This window comes from Tursiops truncatus, chromosome 13 (genome assembly GCF_011762595.2).
Source record: "Tursiops truncatus isolate mTurTru1 chromosome 13, mTurTru1.mat.Y, whole genome shotgun sequence".
Classification (NCBI taxonomy): Eukaryota; Metazoa; Chordata; class Mammalia; order Artiodactyla; family Delphinidae; genus Tursiops; species Tursiops truncatus.
This window is the reverse complement of record NC_047046.1, coordinates 43,601,941-43,626,642: the sequence shown is the minus strand read 5'-3', so window position 1 is coordinate 43,626,642 and position 24,702 is coordinate 43,601,941. Positions and strand designations below refer to the sequence as shown.

The window sequence follows — 24,702 nt, the reverse complement described above, 5'->3', positions numbered from 1 at the left end:
TCGTTGACTGTCCTTAGTATTAGATTGTTTGATGTACGATACTTTGGGATTGTGGAATTTTTGTTTTCATCTCTCATTCTGCCCTTGCACAAAACCACTCTGAGCCCAGTCCCAGCCCCACATCCTGGCGTCAAATGGCAACCTAGATGCTGTGCCCTACGTCTTCTGACCTTCAAGCCCCTTAACCCAACAGAAGCTGAACTTCCAGTTGTCCCTGCCTGCTTCCTATCCAGGTGGCAAATTACATTAAGTTCATTTCTGGTCCACAGAGATGTTTATTTTGTTTTAGAGTGTGGCTAGATTTTGTCTCTCTCTTTTTAAAAACTCTTTATACTTCATCATTGCTGCCTGTTGGGAGCAAGGTTGTCCATCGAAAACATGACCCGACTGTGCCATGCCACGCTATCCAGAAGTCTCCTTCATACCTTGCATTTCTATTTGTTCTTGGTTTTTATATCCCTCTTTTTTTTTTAAATGGGATTTTTTTAAGATGAAAAATCCACATTTAATAGATCTTTCATCATCCCTGTTTAGGTGTATGTTTTTATATCTTTGTCTCAATTATTTACGTGTGTTGTTTTAATTCATTTTAACGACTCTGGAAGTCAAATGTCTAAGTTACTTTTTTAAAAATAGGGCTTTTAGTATATTATCCTAAAACATTAGTATTGCTGGGGCTTTTAGGCAAAAAGATGTAATTCCAACTGGTCTGCTTAATGCATCTACTTATCAGGATGGGATAAGGATATTGTTTTAGCCTAAGTCAGTTTTTTGTAGCTAACACATGCAGACTGAGAATTGGTTAAGTTGGGAGTAAATAGTGTGTACATAGGATACTTGCCTTGACATCCTCTTGGTTAATGTAGTGAAAATCCTTTAATACATGCCTGTGTATTCATGGGGTAAATCAAACATGCAAAATCTTTATCTCTGTAAAACTTAGAGATACCCTGACCCTTCATAAGTTTACCTTAGAGCTGGACTAAGTGTCATTTGGAAAAGCAGGGGTAAGAATAATGTCCCTGGACAGAACACTCATGCACCTAAGATGTTTTCAGATAAATCACAGTGTGGAGCATGTGAGCTGGCCATAATATTACAGTGTGTGACCATTCATCCCATGCACTTTGATATAATTAAGGAGAATGGTGAAATAGAAGTGTAATCATTTCTCCAAGAGGGAATGTCAACGCATTAATGAGTAGAAGGCTTATTATTGTCAGTTGAAGCAGCAGATTTTTGCCCAGCAATTTGGATTGCTGAGTTGGTGTGTTCACAGAGGTAGATGTTCATTTCAGGCTGTGACAGAAGGGAGGGGAACGCTTTTGAAGAGGATTTTTTGTTTCACTTTTTTGTTTGGTTGGTTCTTTTAAACCAATGACAGCGTTTTGGAATGACTGCAATTTTGGGCATTATAATAAAAATTTAATAAGCATAAAATATAATTTCTAAATATAAATAATTGACATTTAAAAGAGTATTACTCAAATATTTATGCATTTGCGTAAAACCAAATAATCTTGAAATAGCCCTTTACTACTATTATATTGATGCATTAAACTCATAGCCCATTTTTTTTATTATATGTCATAGATTACTTACCCTTGTTTTTCTTGTGACTAGCTGCAGTAGATCAGAGTAAGTACTAAGAAATACTGTCCGGTTAGGCTGTTGGAAGAATACTTTCATGCTATTAGAGCAGCTTTCTAGGGTTTATACAATAATTCTTCAAAAAGTTGGAAACTGGTCTACTGAGACAATAAAAAAATGGAGGCCATGTTTTTCCCCAGGTTATACAGTGATGTTTACCCACTAACAACCCATTAATTGAATCTACATTAGAATTTGTTCATTGCTTTTACTACTTAAATTTCATTGGCAACTTAGGGACTTCATATAATTACTTTGAGCAACTTCATTGGCTCTGTGAAAGACATAGTAACATTGATGACATTTTTATGGAATCCGACATATATTAAATACTTAATACACATCATGTTGCTCATGTTCAGAAAAATGTAGACAGCCTTTAGAAATAACGCATGTAATATTGTGGGTTTTGGTGTTGCTTTTGTTAAATTTTTAGTTTGTTTTCTGTAGAAAGTCCAACTTTGCTCTTTGCAAAGTTCTTTCCAGTAGCTAGTGAGCCAGTATTTCTTTGGGGGGAATTTGGCAGTAATAATTGGGAATTCAGCTTTTAAATTATGAGTTATGTGTTATGGCAGGTTTTCAAGAGCTGTTTTATATATCAGTACATTGTCATTTCTTCATATATGACAAGGATATTTTTCTCTAAAATCGAGTAAAGGAATAAATATTTCTTAAATTGTTTTAAGTGTTTAGGATAAAAATCTTATCCTTTCTGTTTTCTAACTTTACTATCAGCAGATAATTTGGGATTTAATAGTTTAATAGTTCAATGGACTTTAATTGCCATTCATGTGATATCATGTCATACTGTAGGACTGAGTTGCTTAATGAACATTATGTTCTATGTACCTCTTTCTCTTATTCAAATTTTATAAAATGTACAACATCCTTTTGTTCCTTGGTATACCCATGTCTTACTTAGTAAGTTGGGCATTCTGGGGAGACATTCCCTCTTTCTGGTCTCTGTGGCACATTTTTAAGCCACATTGTTGAAATTGATTTAAACACAAGATTAGTTTTGTTTTTTCCGTTCTAGTGGTATACTTGAAAACTCCAATTAGCAAGAATTTATTTTTTCAGCAAAGTTTATTCGGAGAACTCTGTTTTCTTTAAAAATTAATAAAAACCTGCCACAAAACTTAGGAATTAGGATCCTTCTTTGTTGACATAAGTAGCCTGAAACATAAAGCTAACTAAATTGCATCAAATTTCAGAGACTAATAATCATACATTTGGGAAAAAGAGCTTCCACACAACCTGTGTTCTGTCAGAGTAATTTAATTAGAGGTAGTGATATTTCAGTGTAATTTGTTAATGGGCACATTCTGCAAAAAAAAAAAAAAAAAGTAATTCTGCCTGAACACTGATCATTTAATATATTTTTAGCTGGATTCTGTCAAAAGAAAGGGTTTTCATTGAATTTCATGAAACAGAGATGCCTGGAGGAAGAATATCAATGAAGTGAAGAACAGAAGAACAGTTTAAATTTTTTGAGTTACTAGAATTGCATATAAGGGAGAATGTAATAACCTTACTGCTTTTCCAGAGGTTTAATATATGAAATCGTATGCATAGCATTATTGGACAATTGAAAATCTAAATTTCATATTTTGAATGTCATAATCATCATCCCTACTGCTTGTTTTGATTTTTTTCAATTTCACGAAGAATATCGTAGCTCTTTATTCCTTTCTTTTATTTGTGGCAACTTGTATATAGATGTTAGTTAAATACTACATGACTTGCCCTGGAAAGAAAATGAAATAACAGCTTCTCTAGATTTTATAACATTTTAGAGAACATTATAATAAAACCTCTTGCTTTTGGTGGGGAAATACCAACGCTTTTAGTAAGAAGAAATATTTTAGTTGTATTAATTTGATCTACAATAAGTTTGATTCTGATTTATTTCATTTCATAGACACTTCATCCTAATTCTGCTGCAGTGAGAGGGATTTAGGTCACTCAAGTTGAGACCTTATCATGATAGGCTAGGATGTGCTGCAGTAACAATTACCCCCATTCTTCTGTGCTTAACGTAAAAAATGTCAATTTCCCCTTCCTGCGAAGAAGTCCTCGGTGGAAGCAGGAGACTCTCCAGGGCAGTTCTCCATGGCTGGGCTCACTCACCCCGGGGGTTCGATCCTGTTATTATCTGCGTTTAACATGTCCTTTCTTAATTGCCACTGCAGGGAAAGAGGGCATCAACTTTTTTTTTTTTAATTTCTGCTGTTCAGCAAAGTGACTCAGGTGGCTCTCCCTCTCTCTCTCTCTCTCTCTCTCTCTCTCTCTCTCTCTCTCTCTCTTTCTCTCTCTCTCTCTCTCTCTCTCTCTCTATATATATATATATATTCTTTTTTATATTCTTTTCCATTATCGTTTATCCCAGAACATTCAATATAGTTCCCTGTGCTATACAGTAGGACCTTGTTGTCCATCTATTCTCTATGCATCTACTAACCCCAGACTCCCAGTCCATCCCTTCCCAACACCCCCCGCCCTGCTGCCCCTGGCAATCACAAGTCTGTTCTCTATATCTGCGAGTTTTATAAAGAAGTTCATTTGTGTCATATTTTAGATTCCACATGTAAGTGATATCGTAACATATTTGTCTTTCTCTTTTTGACTTACTTCACTTAGTATGATAACCTCTAGTTGCATCCATGCTGCTGCAAATGGCATTATTTCATTCTTTTTTATGGCTGAGTAGTATTCCATTGCATATATGTACCACATCTTCTTTATCCATTACTCTCTCAATGGACATTTAGGTTGTTTCTGTGTCTTGGTTATTGTGAATAGTGCTGCTGTGGACATAGGTGTACGTGTATGTTTTTGAATTATAGTTTTGTCTGGCTGTAGAGGGTATCAACTTTTAAATGCTGCTGCTGGGAAGCAATATGTGTGACTTCAATCCCCAGATTTTATTGGCCAAAGTAATCCACATGGTCATGCTGAAGGCCAAGGAGATGAGAAGTGTCATCTTTATGAATGTTTAGAAAGAGGAGAAAAACTGAAATTATTGGTCATCATTCTCAATGCCAACTGAAGCGTTAATATTTCAGCAGTACGGCAAAATAGATCAGTGTTTCCCAACCAGATTGCCAAGAATGGGATATAAGTGTGCTGTAGATACTCATGGTTGAACTTTTTTATAGTGTTAAAAATGTGAAGGCATTTTTATTATAAAACAGGTCAGTAAATTAACTCACAATAGTGAACATTACATTTGAATGCTCTTTCATTGCTTTCGGTAAAAACTTCCTGAAAGTTTTTATTATTTTTATTATTTTTCTCTTTTGCTAAGATTTGCATAGACCCAAGTCTCCACATAGCATCTCCCCAGATCTTTTCATTGGCCAAGTACTTGCCGCACATGGAGTGAGCACCAAAATGTCCCCTTTCCCACTGAAGCCCCCCAGTCACCTGATCATTGTTTTCATATCAACGTGTTTATCCTAAGTGAAAATTTTATGCAAATGTTACTTTTATTATTCTTTCAATTTAATTTGCTTGCATCTTTTGCTCATACTTTTCTCCATTTAATTGTAAAAGAGAAGGTATATATAAATTTTATGTTTTTGTCAGGTACCAGAGAATTATTAACTTGGTTAGATTTCTCAGTTGTTTATTTCTTCTTCCCTCCTTCTTTTTCTTTTTTCTACTTTCTTCTTTTGCTTTTTTTCCTTTATTCCTGTTGGATTTTAAAGTTAACAGTCAAAATCTTTTCTCGATGGAAACCAATAGTTAATTTTTGTGTGTTTTTTAAAATTAAAATGTCTCTATTATGTTAAATTTATATAGGTTTTTGGAAACAAATTCCTTAGAATTAAATTGATTGGTTTTTCTGGACATAAAATTTACTAAATTACTAAACAGGACTGTAAGTTACAGAAATGGATTGCTTTCAAAATATTTTTTGATTATCCAGAACTGTAAATAATGATTATATTTTGTACATTTTTAAGACTTTCAATTATTAAATTAAGTGAAAATTAATATTCAGTATTCCAATTTAGATTACAGTACGTTTAATTTTCCAAGCTTTTCATATGCCTTATATTTAAATGTTTTAACAATGCAGAAGACCTGAAATATATTTATTTTATAGTTGTAATATTTATAATATTCATTAGTATATTACAGGATAATATTACTTATACTTTACTATTTATATATTATATGTATATTATATATTATTTACACATAGATTTTCTGAAGCTATACATGCCTGCAGTCTCTTTTGTCTTTAGATTTCATTTTAAAGTATGTTTACTTTCCCAACCCAGTGGAAAATGAAAAGACTTCAGTTACAAAAACCCCTTCAAATGTTTTCCCTCAAATTGGAATTCATGAGTCCTTATAATTATTCTCACACCTGGTCTAAAGGTTTTATTTGATGCAAACGTGAGCCAGTGAAGCTACATGCAGGACTAATTGTGTGCTCACTGTACCCCAAAACAACCAATTTAGGCAGAAGAAATTTGGGATTCTCTTAAGCAGAAAGTAAGCAAATTCCTTTATGAGATTGAGTATAGCACTACATGATCAAGTTCTAAAAGCCATTTATTGGGATTTTCCACTTAATGCCTGAGGCCAAAATGCCTCACACAAAGGCAGAATTTCTTAGTTTACCAGCCTATATGTGTATCATCAGTGCTATACTGGAAACCAAGGAAGTAGAAGAAATCGAAAAGGAGCCACTTTTGAATAATACACTCAGGAGAGGTACTGTTGGCATGTCACACATCATAGTGACAGCACTAATCAAAAAGATGATTAGATCAAAAGAGTGATCATTGCATGTTGATGACTTTAAGGAAATAATAAATATGTTGGCTAATAGCAGTCGTTAGAATCCTTAAAGAGCATTATTCATTTTGGAAAAAAAAGGAGGACAAACTTTTGTAAATCATACATTCAAAGACCCAAATGAACACTTTAAAGCAAGATTTTAAGCAAATATTACATGAGGCTGATGCTTTGGCCATAATGGCGTGAAGGTATAATGGCTATAAATGGTATGAAGATATAAACATCAGGAATTTAATCTGAGAGCCCCATGATTCTGTTAGTTTTACTCACCTAGGAACTCTTGTATATAAAGGTTTGCTCATAAATCTTAAAACCACATAAATTGATATTATGAAAATAAATGGCAACAGCTTTATGCAAAGATCAGGGATTAGAAAACCATATTTGCTGATATATACCAAAGTGCCCAAGCTGTCCAAAGGACACTTTTTTTGCAAGAGTTTATTAGCTAATAGAAAAATGGATTGTGAGTGTGTTTGAATGTTGTTCACTGCAGATTTGTTGAAGGAGAGTTATTTGCTTGAAAAAAATAACCTATTTAACTGACATTTTGGAGCACCTGAATGAACTTAATTGAAAATCGCAAAGGCCATGTAAATAATAGTACACATACTCACCAAGCTTATGGATTTGAAACAAAGTTCAGCTTTGGAAAAAGGATAAAAATGATTCATTTGTGATGTTTAGTTGGTGTTACATTTTAAATCCTAAGGAAGAATTATTGACTGTTAGAGCAATATATATATGCTTGAAGTCAAGTTTTATCATTATTTTAAAATACTTAGGATGAAAAAATATGAAAACTTTTGCATTTCCACAAGGAATTTCAACATTGTATTTGTCAATTAAGAAAAAGAAGGACCAGGAAAAATTTAATCAGTATATCCCTCATGGTTCATGACGAGAAAGAACTTTCTGTCAATTGGAGAAAAAGTGATGAACTCTGTGCTACCCATTTGCTACCACCAACTTTTGTGAATAAAGTTTGCCTTGGTGGTAATTATCAAGCATTTGATGTCTCTGTCATAAAACTTGTTATTAAAAAGGCATTTCATGCAAATAAGCTCAAATTTCTTATTAAAGATTTTTAAAAATTCTTTTGTATGGAAGTTTTATGTATATTTAATAGTCAGTATGTTTCCCAAAACTCTGTATTTCATTTTTCTTATCATAATTATATGCTATAAAGAAAATGGAATGACTTTTTCCACCAAGGTCCATATGGAAATTTCCAAACTGTCTCTAGTGTATCCTACTGTGCATGTGTGAAAAGGATTGGTGGACCCTAAATGGTTCTAGGAAAAATTGTTCCTCAAATTGAAACTCAGAAAGGGCCTAGAGTAAGCGAAGAATATCTAAGCAGATTTATGAACAAACCTGCACTTGGTAACCTTTCTCCATTGGAATCTGTAAGTAAAAACACCATGAAATCCTTAATGTTGAGACAGTTCTTCTCTACCTTCCTCCCTATCACTTCTTCACTAATAGCTAGCTAGCTAACTCCTTAATAAATATTGCCCTGTCCCCATAGAAGGAGAACGTCTGTTAACACTGTGAAACTATTTCTGTTTTCCCAATATGCCTTCAGAGATAGCAATTCATGTGGGAAAAAGATACAATAAAAAAGTCAAAGATATATTTAGGCACAAAACTATTTTACAGTGTTCTCTTGTGATTGTTTCTAAACATGGGTGAGGTTTCACTCAGGCAAAAATTGTAAACTGTATGTGTGTATTTGCACATTTTCATTTCTGTGGTTTATGTACTGCTATTAACTGCTAATACATTTAATGTATAAGATCCGTGGTTTGCCATTAATATTTTATAAGGATATTATGGTTTTATGGTCAACATTAATTTGAGGTATGGCTTTAAGAGTCAAAAGTACTTTAAAATAATTATTTCACTGGTGTTTAATTTCATATTAATCATGTTAACAAAGTTTTATGTAGGCTAGAACACAGTAACTATATATTATATGTAAACTATGCAATGACTCTAATAATAAATTTCTTGTTTAATATGATGATGTTTTTAGGCACAAACATTTAATTGTGTGTAGAGTTGTTTTAAATTTGAATGATCCAGTGGATCAAGTTTGCTTTTTCAGTTGTCTAAGGCAATTTATTTCCTTTTCTCCTATGTTTTGAAATTCTACAGCTTCTACTCTAAGTTATTTGAGCACTTAAGCAAAATTAACGTCTTAATGTAAAGAAGATCGTCAGAAAAAAAATATTTCAAGTTGAGTTCGATTGTTTTTCAAATAACAGAATTTCAGCTTTATTACACGTCTGGTAAAATATTATGACTTTCATGAAACTACATTCAGTGTCTCCATACATAGGGTGTTTATGTAAAGTTATTGATTCAGTTATATTATCCAGCTCCAGCTAATACCACGTTGGGGCAATTCACTGGAACTCACGTTTGGGAGAGACAGGATATTGACAACTATCTACTCCTTTTAAATATCTAATAATATAGCTAGTTCCCCTAAAGGAAGTATTTTTTAATTATGAATCGACTTTATTTTTTAGAACAATTCTAAGTTTACAGAAAAATCGAGCACCAAGTGAAGAGTTCCATATCCACCCCACCCCATAGTTTTCCCTATTATTAACGTCTCGCATTAATATGGCACATTTGTTACAACCAATAATGATACATTACTGTAAAGTCCTTAATTTTACTTTAGGATTCACCCTTTGTGTTGCTCAGTCCATGAGTTTTGACAAACGCGTCCTGTCACGTATCTGCCATCACAGTATCATACAGAATAGTTTCACTGCTAAGGATGCATTTTAATTTCAAGTAAATGTATCATCACCTTTTCTTAAAAACCTATACATTAAAAAATGATCAAACTGCTTCATATTTTGGAAAATAAATGTTGAAAATCGTATTATATTACTCAGAATTCTTTACCTACTATCCATTAGGAAAATATGTTAATAACAGAAACAGCGTGGTTCCAGTGAACTATGTATTTCTCCTCACAAGTCATATAACTATGATGTTTGCCTTCCTCATCTCAAAGTGGAAATTTAAATCTAATCTTAATTTTACCATGTCCCTTGAATATCTCGTTCTCCCTTTCAAGTGGCTTCTGTCCACTCTCCTTTTTATTTTTAACCAGGTTTTCTGGTAAACATATTTTGCCATAGTCCTCCTGAAAACCGTTTTGAAAGTCCATAACTGGTAAATAAATATATTATATAAATTATAAATATGTATTAGTGCTGTAACTGAGATTCTGTAACATAGCGGTTTTCCACTTTTTCTATTAATTTCTATGTTTCTGTAAAAACTTTCTCCTAAGTAAGTTTCAGCGCTTGGTGCTAGGGCAGAAGTGAATCTGGTCAATTTTGAGAAAATATTCATGGTGCATCTAAGTCATAAATGAACAAAACAACACACAATAAACGCTGACCAATGGTTAACAAATGGAATTCGTGTATTGTCCATTTAGTAGACTACAGAGTGGGTGGTTTCAATGACAGAAATTTATTTTCTCACAGTTCTGGAGGCTGGAAGTCTGAGATCAAGGGGCCAGCCGGTTTGGGTTTTCTTGAGACCTTTCTCTTTGGCTTGCAGATGGCCATCTTTTCCTCTGTGCGCACAATGGTCTTTCCTCTACGTATATGTGCATCTATGTCCAAATTTCCTCTTCTTATAAGACACCAGTCATATTGGATGAGGGCCCAGCCATATGAGCTCATTTACCTTAATTACCTCTTTAAAAACCGTATCTCCAAATATACTTATATTCTAAGGTACTGGGAATTAGGGCTTCAGCCTGTGAATTTTGGGGAACAGAATTCAGTCCATAATACTCATTGAAATGAATAAGCTTTTTAATTTGCATGACTTGAAAACAGTAAAACCTGGTAATTATTGATTAAGCATGTGAACCAGGCATATTTTGTGCATTAAATCACAACCACGGGATGAAATCAGGATTGATACTTCACTAAGGAGGACTTTTTCATTTGGCAATGGACCTTGAGTTGAGGTATTGATTCCACTGGTTGAATGTACGAAGGGAATTATGTAATACAAGACCTTTCTCTAAAACTGAGTAATGTCCCAAATGCTGCTTATTTTAATATTAAAGCAAATGAAAATTACCAGTTGTTTTAAAAACCCAGAACAATTTAATAACAGAAATATTAAACCAATGGGGGCAGGGGTATTAGAAAAGCGAAACAATTTTAAGTAACTAACCATTATGCAATTTCCTGCCACGTGTTTTCTCCGATGTCAAACTCTCTGGGATCACCCACTTCTCATTCATAGGATGTGCAGTGACCCTTTGTAGGAAAAGGCACATTTTTTCCTTCTTTGCTAATACATTTTTTCAAAGGCCTGTATCTTTCCTAGCCTGCATCTTTCTGACACCTGAATCCAAATAGGTAAGCTGAGTACCAAATTAGCCGAAGTCAGTGGCAGTAACAGTGAGTGTGAATTTTTCTCATTTGCCACACACTCTCATTAGCCTGTGAGGGGCTCTGCTCCTCCCCTCTGTGGGACATTCAAGCTATGCTCCAAATGAAGAACTCCTTTTTAATATGCTAGTTACTTTGGTACTTTCAGAGATCTAAATGTGGCATTACTCTCTTCCCAAGCATCTATCAAGCCTCTTTTACTTTACTTTTGTTGTCTATTAAAGGTTTAAGACGTGAAGATCCCTTTGTGCTCCTATAAGGCAAACAACCACTAACAGTCAAAAGCTTGGAGAATTGGTGGCTTTCTGAATTTTCTTCCGCATCTGTAGAACAGATAAAATGATTCCTACTTTGGGTGGTTATTCTTAAGGTTAAAGTAAATAACCTTAAGTGTCTTGTTCAGTGCCTAGCATTCAACAAATGTTAATTCATTTTCTTTCACAGCCCAACACCCTAAGTGTTCATCATCATATGAATGGCTAAAGATGTGGTATACACACACACACACACACACACACACACACACACACACACACAATGGAATACTACTCAGCCATAAAAAAGAATGAAGTTTTACCACTTGCAGCAACATGGGTGGACTTGGAGGGGACTATGCTAAGTGAAATAAGTCAGACAGAGAAAGACAAATACTGTATGATATCACTTATATGTGCGATCTAAAAAGTACCACAAACTAGTGAATGAAACAAAAAAGAAGCAGACTCACAAATCTAGAGAACAAACTAGTGGTTACCAGTGGGGGGAAGCGGGGAGGGGCAATACAGGGGTGAGGGTGGGAGTCACAAATGATTGAGTGTAACATAGACTATAGGGATGTCCTGTACAACATGGGGAATATAGCTAATATTTGGAATAACTGTAAATGGAGTGGTGTAACTTTTAAAAAAATTTTTAATGAAAATTTAATAATGTAAAAATAAAATTTTGGGGGCTTCCCTGGTGGCGCAGTGGTTGAGAGTCCGCCTGCTGATGCAGGGGACGCGGGTTCGTGCCCCGGTCCGGGAAGATCCCACATGCCGTGGAGCGGCTGGGCCTGTGAGCCATGGCCGCTGAGCCTGCAGGTCCGGAGCCTGTGCTCCGCAACGGGAGAGGCCACAACAGTGAGAGGCCCGCGTACCGCAAAAAATAAAATAAAATAAAATTTTTGTGTTTCATGATGCTACGTTTTATTTTTAACCTAATCAGGATATAGCATTAGATGAATAGCTTTTTTTGCCTTTGTGGTATAATTAGTCTTACGTATTTATTATCTTCTGCAGTGAAGTTTAGCAACTGCAACGGGAAAAGAAAAGTACAGTATGAAAGCAGCGAACCAGCAGATTTTAAGGTGGATGCAGATGGCATGGTGTATGCCGTGAGAAGCTTTCCCCTCTCCTCTGAGCACTCAAAGTTCCTGATATATGCTCAAGACAAAGAGACTCAGGAAAAGTGGCAAGTGGCAGTAAAATTGAGCCTCAAACCAACCTTATCTGAGGATTCAGTGAAGGTAGAGTATCCAAGTATGGCTTTGGATGGAGTTATGTTTGCAGATCAGAAATGTGCAGTTTGAACTAAATACATACTTTGCATCACATTAATGGGTGGCCAATATTTGACTTTGTATCAGCTTCATTTGCTACAATAGTATTTTGCTGTTTTTAACCTTATAAGATGCTTAGACAAAATATATTATCAGCAATCCTAAACTGTATTTGAAAGGTTTGTTTATACTTTGAGATTTATAACTTAATTTAAATTAGAAGTAGTTGTTTGTTTTAAATTTCTTAGAAACTTGATAAGGTGTTAAATTTAACCACAAAATAAACAATTGTTTGTAAGATGTCACCAGCCAAATTTATTAGATGGGAAATACAGATTTATAGTAGTAGAAGGAAAGAATTTCTGTCAAGGAGTACTGGGTTTTTGTCTTGTCTCTTAATAATTAAATTGGGGAGTATGAATTATTTATACTACCGACATGACTTTTAGGAATAATGTACTCCCTCTGGTGGAAGCTGCTATAAGCCGAGATAAAATAAATAAGATACATTTCTAACAGAGTAAAGTTCAATTCAGTTCAATATTTATTGAGCACTTATTTTGTGTAAGGCACTATTTTAAGAATTTTAAATAGAAACGTTAACTTCTTCAGTAAAGTTATGATAACATTATTAGTTCTGAATATTCTAGTCCTTTGAGTTGATTAATATAATCTCAAGTCCATGATTTTATGACTTTTACATTTTGTATATTTATTGTACTGTGAGAGATAAGAATACACACATTCTTTTCTGGTATTTCATTGTAAATGTGATATACACAGCCATAATCAAATATGAATAAATTTAGAGAAAAAGATATTTTTTCTCTTATACCCATGTTGGACTTTCATTATGTGACATGTAATTTGTTAATCTATTAACTGTTAGGGGAAATCATGTCATTTGGGTACTATAAAGTAAGGAACTGGTAACTGAGTGAAAAGATGCTTTGGTTGTTGTTGATGATTCGCTGTGTTCCAGCAAACTAGCTTGGATCTTTGCATTGAAGCAGCAAGGGCTAATGGCTAAAATGTCTACAGACATAGGGAGAAACAGAAGAAAATGTTGACACCCAGCAGAGATTAATACCCCATGTGCAAAGTGGGTCATCTCCAGCATCCATCACGACTGACATAGGTTTAGAATAAGTACAGCATTAATTCTGTGGGATTTAATAGGGTCATAAATATGTGAGACGTTCCTTAGCAGTATGTATTAAACTTCTTTTGAAATCCAAATTATATTTTAGCACATCAAGATCTAAATTTAACGTACACAGTAGCACATTACCTGAACTATGGTTTAAACTAATGAGAAATGTATAAAAGGGCACTATTAAACTTTGCTCAGTATTAACTGCTATCTAAGATGGCTTATAGAAACCGCAAATAGTTTACACAGCTGTGCCACATAATAAATTTTTTGGAATTCAATTTTTCAGTGAACACTGTCACCCACAATTTTACGGTGTTTTCTATTATTTTAATGGGACGAGGAGAGGGCCTCCAGACCTGTTTTCTTGTTCATAATAAACTGTGATTCCTACGCTTACAGGTATCCATTGATATTGATGTACTTTCAGAAAATGTTTTCCTAGTACTCAGGAATGTCTTCTTGTATTTTAATGCAAAGGAATCACGAGAAATTGAAGAAATAGTATTCCCAAGACAATTGACTAAGCACAATGGCTACCTACAAAGGCAGAAGAGAGACTGGGTTATCCCTCCAATCAACTTGCCAGAAAACTCCAGAGGGCCTTTTCCTCAAGAACTTGTCAGGGTAGGGTGGCACAATTTCATTGATCTCCATGGCATGTGTCAAGTGTATGTGAGAAGTGCTTTTGTCTCTTTTTTCACAAGGTAGAGTTTACAACATGTATGTACTAAAACATATTTTGTTTTGTAGTGATGAAATGTCTGTAGTGTTATAAACAGTCTCTTCTCCATTTTTTCATTACCTCAGATTATTTATAGATAGAGCACTCTGTGGGTCAGTCCTATATTTCATGGATGATAAAGTTTGTTCAGTGTCTGAATACATACGCCTTAGCTCCAACATGCTTCACACCCACACCGTACCCTTTCCCACACACCTTAGCTTCCCTGTCTGAAATCTGCACTCCCCGTGATGATCTTTGCCCTCTACAAATAGCTTTTGGGCCAAAGAAAAAATAAAGGGGCAATCATTGCTAAAAATGCCAGTACCAAGTGCGTTTGAGAGTTTTCTAAAGAAATAAAAAATGACCTCTGATACCATTAACAGACTCCCTGGGGCTGTGCAAAAACATAGGCTTTCAGAGCTGAAGAGTGAGATTTTTCTCCATTTACTCTAAATGCATACCATCGGACCCAGAGAACAAAATGACGGATATCTCTACACGTTTAGTAAAATGAGCAACCTTTTATTTATTACAAAAAGAAAATAAGACAAAGTCATTGTATTCCCATCTAGTAGAAAGTAAATGTTTCTGTATAGGATTAATTTAACATTCCAACAGATACATACAGAAAGCTGTATTTTTTAATAAGTCATTTATTTGTGTTGTATAGTCTATGGTAATGAGCATTATAATTCAGTTTAACAATGAAAGACGTAGCCCCCCAATCGAGGTGTTTTCTGTGTTTCTACTTTAATGGAGAATGAGAAAAGAATTTTGCCTTAGCTAAAAAAACAAAACAAAACAAAAACTGGATTCTGTTACTGGATTAAAGATATCTACCTAATACACAAATATCTTGTATCATCACCTCCAAACAGTATTGCTCAGCTGGCCCTTTCTCTGTACTGTTCTCCTTCCTCCCTTTTTATAACCTGTTCCTATGACCACTCATCTGTAAACTTATTTTTCCAGGAATAATTGTATTTGGAGGAGAAGGCAGTGAGCCTATAATGGGTGTAATTTTTAAGAGTAATAGAGATATATTATAAAATCATTTCTTGTTTGCTTTGTTATTAATAAAGACTTCGGGGTATTAGGTGCCACCTTAAAATAACATGGGAAGCTTTGGTTGCAGTGAAAAACATCAGCACGATGCAAGTACAGGAATCTCACTTCCAGGCTCAACCATAATCTTAGAGTTCCCATGTGAGGCTCTTTCACACTATGGTGAGACAATTATTTCTTATCCTAACTCGTGCAAAAAGTAAACAATTTCTATCTTCATTAAATTGGACACCTGTTACAGGGTTAAATATTCTAAACTCCAGATTCCCAGGAGAGACTTTGATTCTGTTTAAAAACTGATGCTCCTTAATTTTGACTTTTGCACTACTCCTAGTGTGTGTTCTTTTAGATGTTAACATTGCCCCCAGTCCTTCTGGTGATAGGTGACATCTCGTTTTGAAGCCCATCACCCAGCAGCAAGGAAAAGGGGCAGGACAGGCAGAGTTTCAAGGGTTTTCTGGGAAGAGATGGTATACGTTTGTAACTGGAAGAGACCGTGAGGTGTGGCATGCCCTGTCTCTGATAATGAGCTTATTTAGTCCCTTGTTTAATGTGATTGTCTTCTTGACCCTCAGATCAGGTCCGATAGAGATAAAAACCTCTCTCTGCGGTACAGCGTAACTGGGCCGGGAGCCGACCAGCCTCCAACTGGTATCTTCATTATCAACCCCATCTCAGGTCAGCTGTCAGTGACCAAGCCTCTGGATCGCGAGCTCATAGCCCGGTTTCATGTAAGATTTCAGCCAGCTGATAATTCTCTGTATTAATACTCTTCCAAATATGTGCAGGGTTTAACATTTGCCTCTCACGTCAGTCTTAAAGCTTTGATCCTGATTCTAACACCAGAAATGTACTTGTAGCCTTTTCAGTTTATTTTTAATAAGTTTACTTATTGTATATTTTATTTATTTGTTTATAGTTTTTACCTTACTATAACTTACAGTTTTCATAAAATTGATGAATGCTCGTGGTAAAAAACAAACAATGCCAAAGAAAAAACTAAAACTGCTTAAAATCATATTACTGTTTACATGCTGATACTTGCCTTCAGATACGTGGCTAAGAATTTATAAGAACAAATTTACATGAAAGGGGTCAATACTGTTTCATATAAATTATATAAAGACCACAACATTTTTAATGGCTGTATAGTATTCGTTGAATACATAAACTGTCATTTTAATAGCAGTTTCTTATTAATATACATTTATGTTTGTCATTTTATCTGTTCCTGCTGGTATTATTATTACCATTAGAGTCGTAGTAAATGGATAGCACATTTTTGTTTTGTTATTTGTTGGTCATATTAACTCCAGAAAGATGTGCCGTTTTGGTCTGCCTATTGGGAATTAAGATTTCCCTTTTCCACATAACCCTGCCAATACTTGGTTTCATCAATCTGCCAGTCTGAACAATCTTTTCTTAGGTATATTATCTAGTTATATTTCTTATGCTAATTTTTGTGTTATTTTTCTATTTTATTCATTTTCCTATTAAGTTATAACAGCTTTTGTATATAGTTATATGTTCATATTTTTTAATATACGTATTTGTTTGAAACTGATTTAAAAATAATATTGTAATGAGTATTTTAAAACTCAAGAATTACCTAATATTAAAGTCTTAATTCCAGAAAGCATTTTTCTTTCGTTTTTTTCTAGCCATGCTTGCACATTTTTCTGGAACAAGATTTCAACAATTTTTTCATGCATTTAATATAGAAACCTAAGTTGATCTTTATTACTTCTCCAGTTTCTATAGGAATTACTAAAACTTTTAATGAAAGTATCATTTTCTCTTAGAAAAGAATATTGGCACATTGTAAAAACTTCAAATAATACAGAAATGAAATTTTTCAAATAATACAGTATTAATAAGAAAGTGAAAAGAATTTGAAATCCCAGTACATAAAACTAACCATTTTCTTTTTTTTTTTTTCCCTAACTTTGGTGATATTCTGTAAGATATTTCTCTGTGCATAGATTCATAAATGTATTGTTTTGAAATTGGGATCATTCTCTGAAACCAGCTTTTGTCACTTAGCAATCATAAGATTTAGCATCTTTCCATGTCAGTAAATCACTGTTTATTTATATCATCATTTTTGATTGCTCTAAAGTAATTTTAAGTAATTACCTACTGGTAGATATTTGGGTAATTTAGTTCTTTCAGTTGTATTTTACAACTACTGTATAAATAATGTGACAATGAACATCTCTCTGTACATTTTCGCATTATATCCTTGGAAAAATTTCCTAAAATTGGAATTATTTTGATAAATATAGTGAAATTGTTCTCTAGAATAGTTGTATTGTGTTGCACTACCTTCCCACTATATAGTAGATACTTTCCACTCCATTATCAATTCCAGGCATTATTTATTTATTGCCAGTACTATTGGTAAAAGAATTATCTTGACGTTTTAAGTTGCATATGTTGAATATCATGATATCCTTACTCCTGTCTTATGTTGAATTTGGGCAGGGGGTTGTTTATCTTTTTCGGTACTCTTAAGAACCTTTTATCTACTAGCGTTGTTAATACATGATTTGTCATATATTTCCCCTTTTGTTGTTTATTTTTAAACTTTGTTTATAGTTTTTACCTTATTATAACTTACAGTTTTTACATGGTGATGTTTGTTGTTGTTGTTTTAATTTTATCAGGCATTCTGGCTTTCCAGAGATGTTGATAAAGGTTTTTCCCTCTCCAAGATGCTAATCTCCTCCATTTTATCTGTTTTATTTATTTATTTATTTTTGCCTCTACATGTTCAACCTCTGTGGAGTTTAGTTTAGTAAAAGAAGAAAGGGATATAGATCCACTTTGCTTTTCCTTTACGGCCAGCGCAATTATCCCAACACCATATATTGAATTAGTATTCCCATTGATTTAGCATGTCATTCCATACTTTTTACTCCACCTATGCATGTGTTTGTTTTTAGACTCTTATTTTTCTCATTAATATATTTGTTGAATTTTTTGCACTTGTACAAACTTTTAAGATTATTGAAGTTTTGAAAATTATTAAAAAATTAATTAATTAAAATCAATATTAAAATATTGATATGTGGTAGAGCAAGACTCCCCTAGCAAATAAGCATATAAAAAACTAAAAATGTTTTAAATCCGAAGTATCACTCAACTCCCTCCTCCCAAAGGCCTTGATTGTTCTATCAACCAATTCTTCTAAAATCCTTAAGGAACATGTAATTCGAATGCTTTTTATATTGTTCTAAAACATAAAGAAAGAAGTAAAACTTGCAAGCCTTTCACAAAAACATCACATTTATAAGAAAAATAAAGGCAGCACACAATAGACCAGTCCTTAATTAGACTAGTTTCTAATTTATGAATACAAATAATATCAATATCAAAAATTCTAAATCTCTCTTCTGTACGAATTCTCACTATCTGAACTTCTGTGGTTAAAACTCAGGAAATAAATATTTTCAGGTCAATTTCGGGGTGAATTCTTGATCTCCAGATTCTCAGTACTTGCACATAAATGAGCAATATCCGTAACAAAATAGAATTAATTATAGAATGGCCAGGATAGTTCATTATTAAGAATCTCTTAATGTAATAAGAGTATTATTATTATTTAATACCATCAATGTATTAAATAAGTCAAGGGAAAAAGGAATTCTTTCTGTAGGTGTTGAAAAGGCCAGTGTAATAAAATTTACATTGTTTCATGTGTTAACCTCTAAATAAAAAAAGGATATGTTGATGATTCTTTAGGTTGATAAAGCATATCCGACAGAAACCAGCAAGCAGCATCATACTTAACAGGAAAATCATAGAAGCATTCTCTTTTAAAGAAACAATTCAGTGAACAGTACATAGCGTTTGAAAAGATTGAAATGGTTTTCTATGTTCCGGATGAAAAGATTTTGAAGATACTTTGCCAAGAGTAGCTGAGTGATTATATTTGTTTAAAAAGGAAGAAAAGGGCTTCCCTGGTGGCGCAGTGGTTGAGAGTCCGCCTGCCAATGCAGGGGACGCGGGTTTGTGCCCCAGTCCGGGAAGATCCCACATGCCGCGGAGCGGCTGGGCCCGTGAGCCATGGCCGCTGAGCCTGCGCGTCCGGAGCCTGTGCTCCGCAATGGGAGAGGCCACAACAGTGAGAGGCCTGCGTACCGCAAAAAAAAAAAAAAAAAAAAAGGAAGAAAAAGATAAAATTTCTAGAAAAGTACCTATAATACTGAGAACTCAACCTTGGGAGAGTAACAACTGCCTTATGTACTTTTAATATTTATGAGTGAGTGACTTTTACAATTAAAAAAGAGTCAAAATTCCTTGTACACACTTAATTCTTTCTAGATTCTCTCCTTTTCTCTTGTTCTCTATGACTATTCTAGGCCAGTACCACATTTTTAATTACCCTGACTCTTGTACGGACTTAGCAAAAGGATTTGGGAGCTGGACAGAACTGGCTTTGGACAAGGGCTCTGTCAGTAAACAGAGTAAAGTTACGTAGCTTTTCTGAAGCTCAATTTCCTTACCTTCAAATGTGGATTTGTTTCTACCTCACTCTTTTGTATATATATTAAACAAAGTAAAATCCCTAGAGCTCTGAGCAGGGTGCCTGGCAGATAGCAAGTGCTGACCTTTTGCTACTCCATCTCCCCTAATTATATAGAGTTTGGCTAACTTAAATTTTGATGGGACAAATAGCTTTTTTTTTCCCCTTTGGCCATACCACGCTGCTTGTGGGACCTTAGTTCCCCAAATAGGGATCAAACCCGTGCCCTCGCCAGTGAAAGCTCGGAGCCCTAACCACTGGACCACCAGGGAATTCCTTTTTTTTTTTTTTTTTTTTTTTTGATGGGACGAATAGCTTTTGGTTTTCAGTCCATCTGTGCTGTTTTGGTAGCATGGGTATGTTGTCTTTTATCTTCTCACTCGAGACCTAAATCTGTTAAATTGTTTTGTTTTCTAATTACTCTTGCAGTTGAGGGCGCATGCAGTGGATATTAATGGAAACCAAGTGGAGAACCCGATTGACATTGTCATCAATGTTATTGACATGAATGATAACAGACCCGAGTTCTTACACCAGGTTTGGAATGGGACGGTTCCTGAGGGATCAAAGCCTGGTAAGTTCAAAGATCATAATTTGGAGATTGCTTGAGGAAATGCAATGTAATCCAACACGTATATAAGCAGGATAAGGAGAAATCACGTGAGCCTTTTGTGTTGTTTTCTTTCATTCATGCTGCTTTTAGGCAAAAAGGAAGGTAACTTAGGGAAAAACAGACTGAAGAGAGAAAACAGAAAAATACCCCTCTACTGCCTACAATAACTTTTTCCACTTTTGAAAAAATATATGCTACAGTATCTGACTCTAGACTGTAAAATCTATACAATCCTTTGATTCTGCTATGGTTGATAAAGGCCATACAGCTAGGAAGTGAACACTGGAAGACCAGGGTCTTTCTGTTTGTAAAGTGTAGATTTTATCTTATTAGTCGTAGCAGCACCTAAAGCAACTGGAGTGTCTTAAAACACGTGGCGTTCCTAGGACCAGGCAGTGGGGCAAAACCAAAAGCAGAGAGGGGGCTTGGTGACAGCTCAGATTCTCTAGCTACACAAGATACTTCCTTTCAGGGTGACCCTAATGTCTTCTGCAGCCCTTGCATTTAAACTAGTGTCATGGAAAGTGACCTAGCCTAGAAAGAGCAGCTACCAGAAAGCCTCTCGCCGTTGTGAAGTGATATTTGACCAAGATTTTAGACTTCTGTACTGAAAACCCTGTAAACTTCAGTCACAGTGGAATACCAAGGCCAGAAAGGTCTCTTGAGTTTGGAAAACTTGTGGACAAGAAATCAGTTGGGATAGAGATGGTGAAAGGAAACATTTTGCCAGCTTTCCTGAGATGTTTGGGTATTTAGAGAGACTTAATTAATTATAGTTTAATATTTTGTATGTAAGAAAGCCTCGACATTTCAACTTACGCTATGCGTTTCCTTCGTCATCTATACTGGATTTGCATAAGCCAATTTATAGATATAGCCAACTATGCCTTAAACTGGCACTTTTCCTGGTCCAAATACACTTGTCTGTATCCTCAGAAGAGTGGGGTGTGCAGGCAGCTGGGTGGGAAGACAGGGCCTGTGCCGGAAGTTCAACCATCTGTGGCTCTGAGTCACATTTCAGAGTCGCATTCGTCAGTATTTTAAAATACAGGAAAAAAAAAAATCAAAAAATGTTAAACATATCCTTACTAAAACACAAGGCTTTTACATATATTCTAAGGATAAATAAACGTTGTGCTTTTTTGCCTGGGGAAGGTTTTCGGTCTTTTAAAATCATTCATTCTCTTTTTTCCTCTATTATTTCTAATTGTATCAAAAGTATTGTTTCATAAAACTTGTCAAAAATAAACCATTACAGATATATTTATTACGCATGAATTGCCATAAATCCCTCCCATAAATAAATGACTCTCAGTGACCAGGAGACATAAAGACATTTCGTGAGTCGATTTCCTGCAGTGTAAGTTTGAAAACATCCTTCTAGGCAAGGTTTGATAATGTCATGAATCTTGAGTTAGACTAAGATGCAATATTGTAAGCAGTATTTGGTTCAAGATTCCAAAACATATTTTTTTTTGTTTCAACAATTCATTCATTCAACAAATATTTATAGAGCACATGCTGTGTGCCAGGCAGTGTTCTGGCACTGTGGATACAGCAGTGACAAGTTAGTTGTGCCCTGTTGGAGCTTAAAATCTAGTAGAGGAGAAATGTAAAAGGCAAACAAGCAAGTAAATGTGCAGTAAAATTTTGGGAAAAAGAATAAAGTTGGCATATCATCAAATAGCGTGTCTTGTTTAGAGGGACAAGCTCTGAAAAGAGATTTGAATTATGTGAACAAGCCTTCGTTAATTCTGGGGCAAAAAAACGTACCCTGTGGAGGGAACAGCAATGGTAAAGGCTCTAAACTAGAACTGACCATAGGGTACTTACAAAGATGGTAGACTGGAGATGGAACATTTTATAATCCAGTTCTTATAAAGATCACAAAGAACAAACCATCTTTAATAGTAACTACTTTTCTCTCTACTTCTCAGTTGCACAGAGTGTCTAGCTAGTTGGAATTTATTTGATCCTGGTGCTTTGTAGACTTCCTTTCCACAATATCTAGTAAATTGAAGTCCCTGAGTTTGTTACAGTGTTCTTTTAATCTCCTAGGAAATAATGAACCACAATGCAAAACTCCCTATATTCAATGTACCAAAAAGTCATGCATGGAATGATTCCTCACGACCTCAGTAAATGGAGTGTGTGTCCTTACGCAGCTGGCTTACTTTCAGAAAGTGACTTAGGCATTGGGGAGAATCATGCCCAGCATGTCATTTTAGATGTTACTGCATAACGGAAAAGTACGGCAGAGGGAAGGCATTGGTGGCCATAAAAGAAGTTTCAGATGGCATCCATGTTACTTATTATTTGCATTTTGTATCAGTGAAGGTCTAAAGGGGTTCTTTCTTTGAATCATACAGTGAATTTGTCTTCTAAGTATATGGAAACATTGAGTCTTTATAGATGTAAATTTAAAAAAAAATTATTTTCCTTTCAAGCATCACAACCATGTCCAGTATTTTTTGAATTGAGTACTCTTCTTATCAGTAGTGTTTTTAATCAAGTCGAAATGATTACATGTTGCTTTGAAAAAGTGGAATGAAGATTGATGGAGAAGGTAAATATACCTTCCCGTTTGGGAGACGCTGACATGAAGTGTGACCATTCATTGTCCATGTCTGCTGTGTCTAGGAACATATGTGATGACGGTCACTGCAATTGATGCTGACGATCCAAATGCCCTCAATGGGATGCTGAGGTACAGAATCCTGTCCCAGGCACCAAGCAGCCCTTCGCCCAACATGTTTACAATCAACAACGAGACTGGGGACATTATCACAGTGGCAGCTGGACTAGACAGAGAGGTAAGCCAACTGACATCTGTATTTGAATTTGTTTGTAATCTTAAAAGTGCACAGGGTCACATACAGTTTGTCTCCAGGTAATAACGACTCCACAAGATTATTCACAATGCTCACGGTCACGAAGAAATCTGTTGTACTGCTTTCTACAGAACTTCAAGTTGGTCAGATGATCTAGGTATACTGGATGAATCTTTGCTGGTCCATGTAATATTTAATGTGATCATTGACTAAGTTATGCCAATAACCCTCTGGCATCTCATTTTTACAGTTCTTGGCATTTTTCTGTTTTCCCTCATATTCAAAGGTTTTGGTGAGGAATTAAGTGAAAAATCATGCCCAAATAAAGTATACATAAATTTAGGATAATTTTTAACGTTCGTATTTCTAAGAGGCTACAGATAACATGTATGATGAGTATTTTTGTGGCCTCCTGATTTAGTGCAGAAGAGATGATCTCCTTCCCTTTAACTTTAAATAAGATTAACTTATTTAACAGGTTTGAACACCAAGAATGGCATTCATTCTGCTGACAAGCCTTTAAAGTTCTAAATTCAGAGAAACACATTTCTGGCCTAATATTTTGTTGCAAAGGCATAAAATCTTGACAGTATTGAACTATTATGTAGTATCACAGGCTGAGAGGGAATAGGTATTTCAGTCGTTCCAGATGGGTCATCTCGCTGTGACAGACCTGAGCCCATCATGCTCCGGCACCCTGCTGTGTTTTGTTCACGTGATTCCTTCTGCCAGGAATGTCTTGCCCATTTTTCTTGATCTTGAAGCTTCCAATTCTTCATGCTGCCATTCAAGCCCTGCTTATATCCTTTCCTGAAAACTCTAGCCCTCACAAATTTTTTACACCCTTTCTCTATTCTGTTCTGACCATTTCCTTAGAGATTCTCAAGGTCATTAGTGAGCATTGGTGATCACTGTGTGAGTGAATTATCCAGGTGCCAACTCGTAGAGATCCGTGCTTGTAGATTTCTGGCTGAGCCAGCTTTTGTAGTGATAAGACCTCATATTATGTGTGTCAAAAGGAACCAACCATTAGACCTACCATACTAAATACTATTGACAAGGATTTTAGGAGTTGGTTTTTATGACGCTTTATTTGCCTTAGTAAGTAGCATCCACTTGAATTGGATTGAAGAAAACATTACTATTGCAATTCATTATATACGCAAGATAGTGCTAGCAACACTTTAATAAAGTAATATGAGCCAATCAAGATTACTTAATTCACAACTGAGCTGAGACCTTACTTAGGAGTTAGATGTATGGCTATTACATTGTGCTTATTAATTCCCACGTGTCAACAATTCTTCCTCTAGGAATGTTTTGCACCAGAGATGG

The 24,702-nt window shown here is 35.1% G+C and overlaps 1 protein-coding gene across 1 annotated transcript in view; it reads left to right on the top strand.

The window, feature by feature from the left end:
• CDH2 (cadherin 2) overlaps nt 1–24,702 on the top strand; it is a 215,441-nt gene that overhangs the window by 141,545 nt on the left and 49,194 nt on the right. Inside the window, exons 3-7 of the mRNA XM_019930350.3 lie at nt 12,191–12,417; nt 14,084–14,230; nt 15,971–16,126; nt 20,353–20,497; nt 23,177–23,349. Of these exons, the coding sequence (XP_019785909.1) occupies nt 12,191–12,417; nt 14,084–14,230; nt 15,971–16,126; nt 20,353–20,497; nt 23,177–23,349 (848 nt within the window). The remainder of the gene's footprint in view (nt 1–12,190; nt 12,418–14,083; nt 14,231–15,970; nt 16,127–20,352; nt 20,498–23,176; nt 23,350–24,702) is intronic.